General features: G+C 34.3%; 1 protein-coding gene across 1 annotated transcript in view; it reads left to right on the top strand.

The window, feature by feature from the left end:
* Positions 1 to 12,569, top strand: part of KANSL1L (KAT8 regulatory NSL complex subunit 1 like) — a 184,618-nt gene that overhangs the window by 68,898 nt on the left and 103,151 nt on the right. The window contains exons 4-5 of the mRNA XM_047773390.1: positions 4,053 to 4,250; positions 8,157 to 8,278. Coding sequence (XP_047629346.1) covers positions 4,053 to 4,250; positions 8,157 to 8,278 — 320 coding nt within the window. The remainder of the gene's footprint in view (positions 1 to 4,052; positions 4,251 to 8,156; positions 8,279 to 12,569) is intronic.

Below are 12,569 nucleotides of genomic sequence, written 5' to 3'. Positions count from 1 at the left end.
ACCCACATCCTCATGGATACTAGTCAGGTTCATAACAGCTGGGCCACAATGGGAACTCAGTTTAATGCATCTTAACTGAGACAGAACTTTTTGTTTAATATATCGCTAAGGAAAATAAAAACCTTTCTTATCAGTTAACTTGGTGATAAGGAGAAGGGAAAACAATTGAGATGCTGTTTTGTAAATAGCCTGTTTAAATAAGTGCTGGTTTTTGTCTCTGATCAGGAAACACAGTGTTTTACTAGTGTCAAAACGGGCAAATGACACACTCCAGGTGGTCTAAATTTTGCTTAAATTTTTGGAGAGAAGAAAGCAGGTATTGGGAGTTCCCTTCATGGCTTAGCGGTTAGCAAACCCGACTAGCATCCATGAGGATTCAGGTTTGATCCCTGGCCTCATTCAGTGGGTTAAGGATCTTCCATTGCCGTGAACTGTGATGTAGGTCACAGACTCGGCTCGGATCCTGAGTTGCTATGGCTGTGGTGTGGGCCAGTTTGACTCCTAGCCTGGGAACCTCCATATGCTGTGGGTGCGGCCCTAAAACACCAAAAAAAAAAAAAAAAAAGATTTAGATAAACTAGGAGCTTGGTTTTAGATCAAAAATATCAAAATGTACAAGCAGTATTCTCAAATTTCCAGTTACATAAAAAAAATATATATAGCAGGTATTAGCAACATCCCTTCTCTGTTCTTGCAACTACTTTGTCACACATTACAGCTTCCATATTTCTCTTTTTTTCTGTTCTAGCTTTCAGTAAGAGAACAGCTTCTTCTAACTTCCAGAAAAAAAATTAAAATAGTTTTTTGAGAGGCTGGATATCCTATGTTAAATTATTTCTCTTCTAGATTTCTTTTGTTATCTTAGAACAGGTTCTTCCACATCTTAAGTTGTGTATTTTGTTTGTTTTAAACTTCTTGCTTAAAATTAGTTTTGGTGACTTTATATAAATAATACATATTTTGGTGAGGCAGTTGTTTATTTTTTCACACTGTGTTGTCTCTCTGAGGACCTTGGGAGTGGGGATGGGGATGTCTATAGGCTTATTATCAGGAATAGTTGTCTGCTCTGAACAGCTGATTTGCTTTCATCTTATGCTAGAGTTTTCACTTGTCTAAGTTAACAGAACTCATCCTTTTTAAATGTTTTCATGCCTCTGTTATTTACCTAATTTTAGCTATCATTAGACTCTTCATGATTTCATAAAAATTCAGATTAATGAATTATACCTTTTTTTTTTTTTTTTTTTTAGGGACACACCTGTGGCATATGGAGATTCCCAGGCTAGGGGTCTAAGCAGAGCTATAGCCAGCCTACACCACAGCCACATCAATGTGGGATCCGAGCTGCATCTGCAACCTACACCACAGCTCACAGCAATGCCGGATTCTTAACCCACTGAGCAAAGCCAGGGATCGAACCCACAACCTCATGGTTCTTAGTGGGATTCGTTTCCACTGGGCCACAAAGGGAACTCCAGAATAATGAGTTACAATTAACAAAATTGTAAGATAAAGTATACATTATGATAATCCAACCCATGTATATTCTTTTCCTGATTTTTAAGAACAGGGACTATTTCTGCAGTGTCTCTAAAAGATTTAACCTTCTTTCCTTTCTTCTCTGTTCTTGGCTATGGCAGAGAAAAATTGTGGGCCATTCTTAAGCTGTGAGAGTTTTGTCCAGGGCAATAGTTTAAGAGAACAAAGTAGATTATGAAGTTGACTATGACTGTCTCCCCTGTTCAATTTTTAAAATGTTATTATTATTTTTAATGGCTGTACTTGCAGCATTGGAAATTTCCAGGCTAGGCGTTGACAAGCTGCATTTGCAACCTGTGTTGTGGCTTGCAGCAACACCAGATCCTTAAGCCACTGAGTGAGGTCAGGGGTGGACCCCACATCCTCACGGACACTATGTCAGGTTTTTAACCTGCTGAGCCACAGTGGGAACTCCTAAACTGTTTATTCTCTGTTGAATTAACTATACGTGGCCTCCTACTTAAAAAAAAAATTGTATTTGAAAGGTTTGGGAATTGGGCTTTTGAAATGCAGAATCGTTTTTTCAATAAAAACAATTGTAATTGTTTTGTGATTTTAATTATTATTATGAATGCAGGGTAATTCACAATAGCCTGGCCCATAATATAGACTATAATCAAATTCCAAAGGGAATTTTAATTAAATTAGTGAAAACTTGTTTTTTTTTGTTTTTGTTTTTGGTATTTTTAGGGCCACACACGCAGCATATGGAAATTCCCAGGCTAGGGGTCGAATTGGAGCTACAGCTGCCAGCCTACACCACAGCCACAGTTACGCCAGATCCAAGCCACATCTGTGACCTGCACTTCAACTCACGGCAACACCAGAACCTCAACCCACTGAGCAAGTAAGGCCAGAGATTGAACCCGCATCCTCATGGATTCTAGCTGGGTTCATTACCACTGAGCCAGGATGAGGACTCTGAAAACTTGTATTTCCTTTGTATAGAGGTACTTGTGAATAACCTACAAGAAACTTGTACAAATTTTGGGTAGGCATTTCATACACTATTAAGGACTTTCAAGATTGATAATACTATGTCTATTAAGTCTAACTCAATTCTTTAAATATCAAGTGAAACATAACCAAAATGTATTTCTTCAGATTTCTTGATAGCTGTATTTGTGTGTTCTATAAAAATAGTCATTGAGATGGGATCAACAGTTGGATCCCCCTCTCTTTGTAAAGGTACTCTGTTACAAGTGCAGGTAAAAAAAGTTAGTCTCACCAAGCATCATTTGTAATATGTAACTATAAAATAATAAAATGTGTGTTTAATACTATATCTGAATATGTTAATTCTAAAGTGATACATTCTTATCCTTTATAGTGCAAAGTAAGACTTCTTGTATGTAGCATATAATGCATAGGTATTTTCCATCCAGTGTATAGCTCTTATACATGATATAAGCTGGCACACAAGTCATTTAATTTGTTTCATCATGAAATATTGTACACATATATTAATGTTTTAGTCTATTTTTAATTAAAATAATATAATATTTTAGCCATATGCATATATATATATACACACACACACACACACACACATTATGTAATAATATATATTATTCTTTGCAGAGGGAAATGAAGTAGAAGGGGTGGGAAGGGAAGAAGTTTTACGATGGAACTATGAAGCCATTAAGATCATATGAGATCATATGCACTCCTTTTCCCCCTCACCCCTGTCTTCATTGTCTCTTCAAGACCTATGTTTGAGGATAGTTGTAGTGAAGAAGCTTGGGAATGTGGGGGAAAGTTAAGTAAGCCAGTTGAGTAATAAGTGTGTGTGTCGTGGGCGGTGGCGGGGGGGAATGGTAGACAGGGGGTACAGAGGCAGCTAGATCCCTTCTCATTTCTTTAGTTATTTACATTTCAGAAACTGTCCATCAAAGTTGAAAACTTGTGTCTTTATCATTAACTCATCTACTCTGTAAGCAACGAGAACTGTGGCCCATGGAGTGCTTTTTCTCCATAATTCAGTCCTGCCAATTAGTTGGCTAGCAGCAACAGGGTTGGGATTCTTAGAGTGCTCTGAAAGCAGTTAGTATAAAGTTAGATTATTGTTTGGATGTTTCTAAGTTTGGTATTTTAATTTATGAAATTAGGAGTGATCAAATACAAAACTCAAATGGAAATGCTAGTGACGGAAACACCAGAAGGTTATATCCAGAAATGTTCTAAGTTTTAGTCAAATATGTTTATATTCTGTGTATAAGCCTTTCATTTTATTCTACATGTATCATGTTTTTAATGCCAATAACTAAAGCCAACCCAAAAAATAACTGCATGTATATAATTTATGACAATATTTTACAAGCATAACCCATCAAATAAACATGTTCTTTTAGCTGCACATGTTTTAAATCAGCAACTCTTTTACAGAGTTAAATGGCACTTTCAAATATCTATTTTCTGATTTCCAAGGAATAATAAGCATGGTTCAAGAGCATTGTAGCATTAAAATTGACTTAGCAGTCAGTGTGTTTTCATTGCAACTCTTGTTTACCTAGGGGATAGTGATCCTAGAAGAATGCCAACTTCCTAAAGACATTTTAAGAAAACAAATACAGTGTACAGACCAAGCAGCTTCATTAAACACTACAAGAAATCCCCAGATTCTTCAAGAGAGTCAAGATCCTTTGCCAGAACAAGATTTTGAAATGTCACCAAGTAGCCCTACACTACTTCTTCGCAATATAGAAAAACAGGTAATGTGAAGTGAGCGTAAAATGTGAGTGGCATGAAATGACTTTTAATTGATTATATAAACTATTTAAATAAACCTGTATGTCTGCTTGAGATATTGGTTATTAAAGTTGACCGTTTGACATTAAATGCAATTAAAATATTTAGAATGTGACTAGTCACGAGTTATAATATTGATATAATTAAAGTTATTTAAATATAATATGTAAAGTATTGGTACAGAGCTATAGGGTGGTAACTCATTTATACTAGTGCTGGAAAATCTTGCTTTCTAGCAAAATTGTTCATCATTGAACTTTGCTTCATGGGGAAAGAATGGTGGTATCAATTAACATACCTAAACGGTTTGATTAATCTATTGATAGAGAGTTTTAGTGAAAGATACTGTTGGGATTTAATGTATTCTCTCATTAAAAAATTATCATGGAAATAGGGTCTAATAAACCGCTAATGAATTGCTTTGGTTCCAGAGTTTTTCCTAATATTAAGTCCTCTTATGGATGACCCTAGAAATTTAATTATTCTGTCCTATATTTGTCATTGATATCAGCACATTTATTTTAATTTAGACTTTGGTGGCTCTGGAACAAACCTGGCTTTCTAGGAGTTTGCTAATTTGCAACTAGACTGAATCTGCTGAATATATTCAGTTGGGACTATAGCTGCATGATTATTTTGTTCCAGTGGATAATATGTATTCTCATGCCTGTCCATATCTAATTTTTCTGTTTTTTTCCTAACATAAATTTTGAAATAATTTAGTACCAGATTACTACTATCTTAATCCTGATAGTTCAGAATATGGGCACCTCCTCCTACCCCATATTTGTTAAATTTGCAATTGCCTAGAGTTTTACTTAATTGGAGTGCATACTCAAAATACTGTTATAAATATTTTATAATTCAGAAAGTTATTTTGTAATTACCTGATGTTAATTGGAATGTAAAGCAGTGTTTTAAATTAATGTTAGTTATATTTGTCTTCCCTGTTTTTTTCTGCTCCCCTTATCCCATAGAAACAATACCCTTTCAGTTTAACCCTAGTTGTCTCATAATCCAGGCTGATGTATTTACTTGATCAGTCAGATCTTTTGCTTTTTTAACATGTAGGTCACGACTTACCCTTTGGAAAGAGATGTCTTGTATTTTTTCTTTTTCCTTGGTAACATCAATTTGTTTGATTGAGTTAACATCAGAACTGGATAATTTGCTGGGCCCAGTGCACAATGAACTCCCATATCCCTTTAAAAACAGTTTTAAAGTTTTAAGCCAGTGATAGCAGAGCATTAACCAAACATGAGATCCCTTCTGAGTACAACCCTATGCTATGCACAGGTTGCTCACCCATGAAGGTGACCTTGGGTATCATGTTCATTTTAGGTCCCATTGCTGACAGGAGTGTCAGAGGCTTTGGGAGGAAAGGGAACCAGGCATTGTGAGAATAGTAATGGTTCTAGACGTAGGAGAGAAGAATAGGATGAAAGGAGCAGCAGCAATCACTTGTAGAGGTCATTTATAAATTGCCTATGAACAGGTAATATGTTCTTGGAACATATGCTAATAATGTTTTTATAGGTCAATTAAAATTAAATTTTCAAATTCTTGCTGAAGACAGTCTAGGGGTTAGTATCAAAGGGGTGGCAAGGCTGGTATTACACATATTTTTCTTAAAATAACCTATTGGTGGAGTTCCCATTGTGGCACAACGGAAACAAATCCGAGTAACCAGTTGGATATCCCTGGCCTCACTCAGTGGATTAAGGATCCAGCATTGCCATGGGCTGTGGTGTAGGTCACAGATACGGCTTGGATCCGGCATTGCTGTGGCTATGGTGTAGTGGCTCCAATTCAACTCCAAGCCTGGAAACCTCTGTATGCTGTGAGTGCAGCCCTAAAAAGACTGGAGAGAAAAAAAAAAGAGAGAAGAATCTTGACCCTTTAAGTCTTCTGATTTTGCATTAGTTCTGAGTTTGCATTAGGGTGAATGGACAAGAGATAAGTTCCTTGTATATAAAAAAATGAAAAATAACTTTTTAAAAAGTAACCTATTGGTAGAGTAGTATTTGCTGACCATAGGGGAACCTGAAGATGGATCAGGTAATCCTTTGAATTGAGTAAATTAACTTTGAGGAATGTTTTGCTACTGAACTTGTGTTCCTCAAAAACAACTAAAGAATTGACAGTTAAAATATAAAGGCACTCTGAGTTTTAGATTGATAGCAGTTTTAGAAAATAACATTAATTCCTAGTATCAATGCATACTTACATTATTAAATAATATATTTTGTTCATAAGTTGAAAGGTGAATTTATTTTAGAACTTCAGATAATTTAAAGTAAATTTCACAGTGATGCATTCACATTAGAAACTGTATTATAAATAGCCAGCAAGTGTTTTGACTTTTAAATTTGATGAGTTTTTTGTTTTTGGAGTTCACTTTTTTCCTCTGCTAATTTTAATTTTATTCTCATTTTTGCTGTGAATTTTCTCTCCCAAATATGGACTCAAGTATAAGAGATTTTATTGGCTGGAGTGGGGCGGTTGTTAGGGTAAAGCTGGAGGTTGGTTGTGACACTGTCCTTCTAGGACCATTATTCATACAACTCTGACTAGCGACCTCCAGGGTCTAAAAAGATTTTTTGGTATTTTCGGAGGTGGTGGAACAATGAGAAGAGTGTGTCAGTGATTTAGACTGGAAAATATGAGATATACTGTAAATTTCTTTGTGTAAACAAATTAATGAATACTTGGTAGATGAATAAAGAGTCTATATTGGTGATTTTGAAAACTAGCTTTAATCATATTTAAGTATGTAATAATTTGGAGTTCCCATTGTGGCTCAGTGGAAAAGAATCCGTCTAGGAACCATGAGGTTGTGGGTTCGATCCCTGGCCTCGCTCAGTGGGATAAGGATCTGGTGTTGCCATGAGCTGTGGTGTAGGTGACAGACACAGCTTAGATCCTACATTGCTATGGCTGTGGCATCGTCTGTCAGCTATAGCTCTGATTAGACCCCTAGCCTGGGAACCTCCATATGCCGTGGGTGCAGCCTTATAAAAAATAAATAAATAAAATAAAAGTATGTAGTAATTTTTAAAATGAAGTCTTTAGATACAAATTATTTTTTTCAAGAAAATAAATGGGTAAAACATTTCAGGTTCTCTTTCATGAAAAACTTTTTGAAGAATTCAAAAATTATATTTAGTTCTATCATACTCTTTTATTTTCATTTCTTTTTCTTTCTTTCTTTCTTTCTTTTTTTTTTTTTTTTGCTTTTTAGGGCCCACCCACAGCATAAGGAAGTTCCCAGGTGAGGGGTTGAATTAGAGAGGTAGCTGCTGGCCTACACCACAGCCATAGCAACTCAGGATCTGAACAGCATCTGCAACCTATACCATAGCTCATGGCAGTGCTGGATCCTTAACCCACTGAGCAAGGTCAGGGATTGAAACGCACCCTCATGGACAATAGGTCAGGTTCTTAACCTGCTGAGCTGCAGTGGAAACTCCTCTTTCCATTTTTTAAACCTCTTCCTAAAAGTCTTTTTTTCCCCAGTGAACATGGATTATATATGATCAGAAAAGTTGTCATTCTTTTAGAGAAATATACTGTTTCCATTGATGTGGGCCTATACTTCCTATAATTGTTGTAGATGATTGTTTTGAGAACTGAAACAAACAAACAAAAAAGGATGTGGAAAAAGAGGAGCGCTTTAAAATGTAGATTTACTTATGATAAATGGAAAAATCAGTAGTGGTGTAAATCGTCTTTGTAGAGAAAAATACTGAAACATGAACATGAAACATTTATGTTTCATGAGAAGTTAAGCTTTAATAGGCACTAAAGATCTGAGATTTAACTCATATTTCTTGCTTAGCAGCAGTAAAAGGTTTTCTGTTGTCTTGCAGAGTGCGCAGTTGACTGAGATCATCAACAGTTTGATTGCCCCTCTCAACTTGTCTCCAACATCATCACCTCTTTCCTCTAAGTCTTGTAGCCATAAATGTCTGGCTAATGGCATTTCCAGGAGGTAGGTATCAGTGGGATAGTTTTGCTTCTAAATTTGGCTTTGCTTATTTTATTTTGATCTTTTAAGTATTGCAGCTTATTTTTTCTCTTTATGTAAAAATTTTGTACGGATATACGGACACATTTTTGGATAATATCAAACTTTTATAACTAAGGGAACTATCAACCTGAGAATGAGGGAGAAAACTTTCCAGGAAGTTTTATACTGGTGCTAAAAAAAGAGAAATAGTACATTTGTTGCAGAAGTACTGTCTTATTTAATATACATTCCATTTTGTATGTTTTCTATTCTTTAGCTCCGTATTGCCCTTTCAAATGCATTTAAAAAAAAAAAAAAACCTCTTTATATTTTGGGCATGGATGATTGGTAGATATCATCTATAGAATTCTTAAGCTTTACTCAGTCATTTTTTTATTTCAGCTTTTTATAAGGTAAATTTTTTTCTGAATGTAATTAATAATTCCTGTGAAACTTGTCAATTTATTATGTCACCAAATGAATCCTCTTTTGGGAACAGCATTTGTTTTCTTTTTTGCTTTTTTCTCTTTGAATCTTTCCTTTTTAAAGATGTAGTTAAAGTGCTAATAGAATGTGATTTTGTCTGTGCATCTAATTTTTTTTTCAAATAAAATTGGCTTCCTTGCTTTAAATATTATAAAGGACTAAGTGTAATTTAGTATTGGATATATTTAAATTATTAATTATATAATTTATTATTAAAAGTTTTTAAATATAGCATGAAAAGAAAATTTATACCATGGTAAACATTATGATAAGTAGCTATCACATTCTTAATGAGATTAGTGTATATAAGCTGTTTTAAAATAAAAATCCTGTTATTTTTTTTTTTCTAATTTTTTGAAAGCCTAATTTTTAATTTTTACAGTTTTGTTTGTGCTGGGTCATTTATCTGATGTTCTCTTATTATGGAAACAGTTTATTTTATTGATTGTGCTTATTTTTGTTATCTTTATATTAATTCTTTATATCACTGATGATTCTCTTGGAAAGTAAAGATTTTCATGGATTATATAGGACAACTATGATATCTTCATTTATGAGAACATAACCTCAAAATCATAATTGAACTGTTATGAACAGCCTTGAACTGTTATTCATACACTTATGTGTGTGTGTGATGTATGCATGTGTATATATTTTCATTTTAATGTACTTCCTAGTATTTTTGGTCATTCATTCACAAAGTACTTATTGCATAATTATTTGCTAATATGCCATACAGTCAAAGTCTTAGGGATACAATGATGAAGAAGACAAAAATCTCCACTTTTAAATATCTTGCAGTCTAGTAGGTAAAGCAGGTAATTGTTTAAAATATCATATAATAATAATGGAATTGTGTGCAGTTATTTGAATATTTGGTTTTAATAGCTGTCATAGTTGAAAAACATACCTCATAAAGATATATAAGTCCAAATGAAAGAAATGTAATATTGGCTGTGTTTACTAAATCATGATACTTTTTCATTCCTGTCTACTTATAGTTCAGAGATTCTTGTTGAGATCAGATATTAATTGCCATCTTTCATGATGTTAAATAGTTTTTTCTACACACTAATTGGAAAGTTTATTTTTGAAAATTTATAAACATTCAAAACCTTCTAAAACTCTGATAGATTTAAGAACAGATAAAAATTTCTTCTCCCAACTTTTTAAAGTGTGCTAATATATGTTTAATTAATTTTATTAATTTATTAATTTATTTTTAGTATTTTCCCAAATACTTTTATATGAGTTGCTTTCAAAAAGCACTTATTTTCTTATTTGCTATCAAAATTTTATATTTCCCTTGAAGAAAAGATTGGAGTTTTTTCCTAACATTTGCTGGAAAATGTAGTACAGCTACCTTTTATCAGCTCTGAGAGAAGGTGAGCAAATTTAGAATGTTAGAGTTTTTAAAGTGTATAATTAATTTTTAATAACTCATTTTGAATGCTTTGGTACTTGATAACAAGCACACTGCTGTGTGAAAAGATTTGTGGGTACCACAGGCCTTATTAAAATGTTTATAAAAATGCTACTAGTTATGATAACATATACCATAATATACAAATGTATTTAAGCAGGAACAAAGAAACTGGAATATATTACAGATGAGAAAGTAATAACACTGAAGGAAAAGTAGAAAATTTTGAGCATATGTGGTCATTGTGTCAGATGATAGAAGTATTGCAAAATATCTCTTGGTTTTGTCAGTTGTAAGCTGAAACCTTAGCAAGAACAGAGTAGTGGCATGACACAGATGTAAGAGTGATTAATGAGGGAATGAGAGGTGAAATAGAAGTCAAGATTATGTTTTCAAGGCTGCTGATTGTAAAGACTGTAAATACAATGGATATATAAGCCAAGGAAGGTTTTGTTTGTTTGATTTTAAGATGGAAGAAACGTGAACAATGTGAACATCTTTCTTAACATAAAGAGAAAGGTAAAGAGCTAGAGATGAGAAGTGTAGAAATACATACCACAAAGTTATGGAGAGACCTTATGACAGGAGCAAATACATTCTTTCCTTGAGAGTGGAATCAAAGAGATTAAGATAGGTCTAGATACAGTTATTTACAAAGTGACTGTAGCCAAATTAAGAGTAGGAAAGGGAGGGAGTTCACGTTGTGGCTCAGCAGTAACAAACTCGACTGTTATCCGTGATGACACAGATTCAATCCCTGGCCTTGCTTGGTGGGTTAAGGATCCAGCGTTGCCCTCAGCTGTGGTGTAGGTTGCAGACATGGCTCGGATCCTGAGATGCTGTGGTGTAGCTACAGCTCCAAATTGACCCCTAACCTGGGAACTTCCATATGCCATGGATGTTGCCCTAAAAAGACCAAAAAAAGGAGTTCCTGTTGTGGCGCAGTGATTAATGAATCCCACCTGGGAACCATGAGGTTTTGGGTTGGATCCCTGGCCTTGCTCAGTGGGTTTAAGGATCTGGCATTGCTGTGAGCTGTGGTGTAGGTTGCAGACTTGGCTCGGATCCTGCGTTGCTGTGGCTCTGGCGTAGGCCAGTGGCTATGGTTCCGATTTGACCCCTAGCCTGGGAACCTCCATATGCCAGGGGAGCGGCCCAAGAAATGGCAAAAAAAAAGACCAAAAAAAAAAAAGTAGGAGGTGGGGGGCTGAAGGAGTTTGATAAATGTTTGCATTCACATTGACAAGTAAAACATGGCCCCTTCCCTTTGTTTTTCTCCATTCCCTTATTCTGTAGCAGAGCAGCCTAGCCCTGGAGAAGGATGTTATATGGTTTCGAAGAGTTTTTTTAGCTTCTTAACTAATTAAGTACTTTTTTATATTGAAAAAGTACTTAATTTATATTTGTAAAAGTGTTAAGAATTTAAAAGTTATTATCTAATTAAACTTTTTATAAAACAAACATGCATGTGGTAAAATTCTATAAATTTAACAGATAATTGTACATTACTTATATTTAAGAATGTTACCATAGTTTTGAAAATTATTGGATATACAATTTCATGTCTTAGTAGTATATGGGAAAAGTTTTGATTTAGAGATGTCTGTATTGAAGCAGTGGGAAATTTATAAGCCTTTTGACCTGGGAATAAAACATAAAATGAGGCCTAGTTTTATTTCTCATATCTTTCTATTTTTCCAATATTATTGTTATATTACTGTTATTTTTTCCTTACATTTTTTCCATGTAGTTTTATATGAAGGACCCATCTTTCAAACTCAAAGTGCAAGAGTAAGGGCTTAGTCTATTTAATGTTATTCAAACTTAACCACAAAAAACACTTTATGAACATATACTTATTAAGCGTATAAATACTATTCATTCTATATGTTTAAGTAAATGTGAAGGTAAGAAAATTCATCATTTGAATAAGAATTTTTAAAATTCTGGTAAAATGTACATACCATAAAATTTACCCTTTTAACCATTTTTACGTTTTGGGGTGTTCAGTACATTCACATTTTGTATAATACGCTCTATCATCCAGAGTTTTTTAATCTTCCTGAACTGAAATTCTATACCCATGAAACAATAACTCCATATTTTTCCTCCTTCCTAGTCCTTGGCAACCACCATTCTACTTATATCTCCGTGAATCTGACTACTCTAGGTACCTCATATAAGTGAAATCGTACAGTATGCAGCTGCCTTATTTCATGTAGCATATTGTTGTCAAGGTCCATCCGTACTGTAACATGTGTCAACATTCCCTTTTTAAGTTTGAATAATATTCTATTTTATGTATGGATCATTTTTTAAAACTTTAAATCAGTTTATTGACACAGTAACACAACACATTGCCTC

This window comes from Phacochoerus africanus, chromosome 3 (genome assembly GCF_016906955.1).
Source record: "Phacochoerus africanus isolate WHEZ1 chromosome 3, ROS_Pafr_v1, whole genome shotgun sequence".
NCBI lineage: Eukaryota > Metazoa > Chordata > Mammalia > Artiodactyla > Suidae > Phacochoerus > Phacochoerus africanus.
This window is presented reverse-complemented; position numbering and strand designations above follow the sequence as displayed.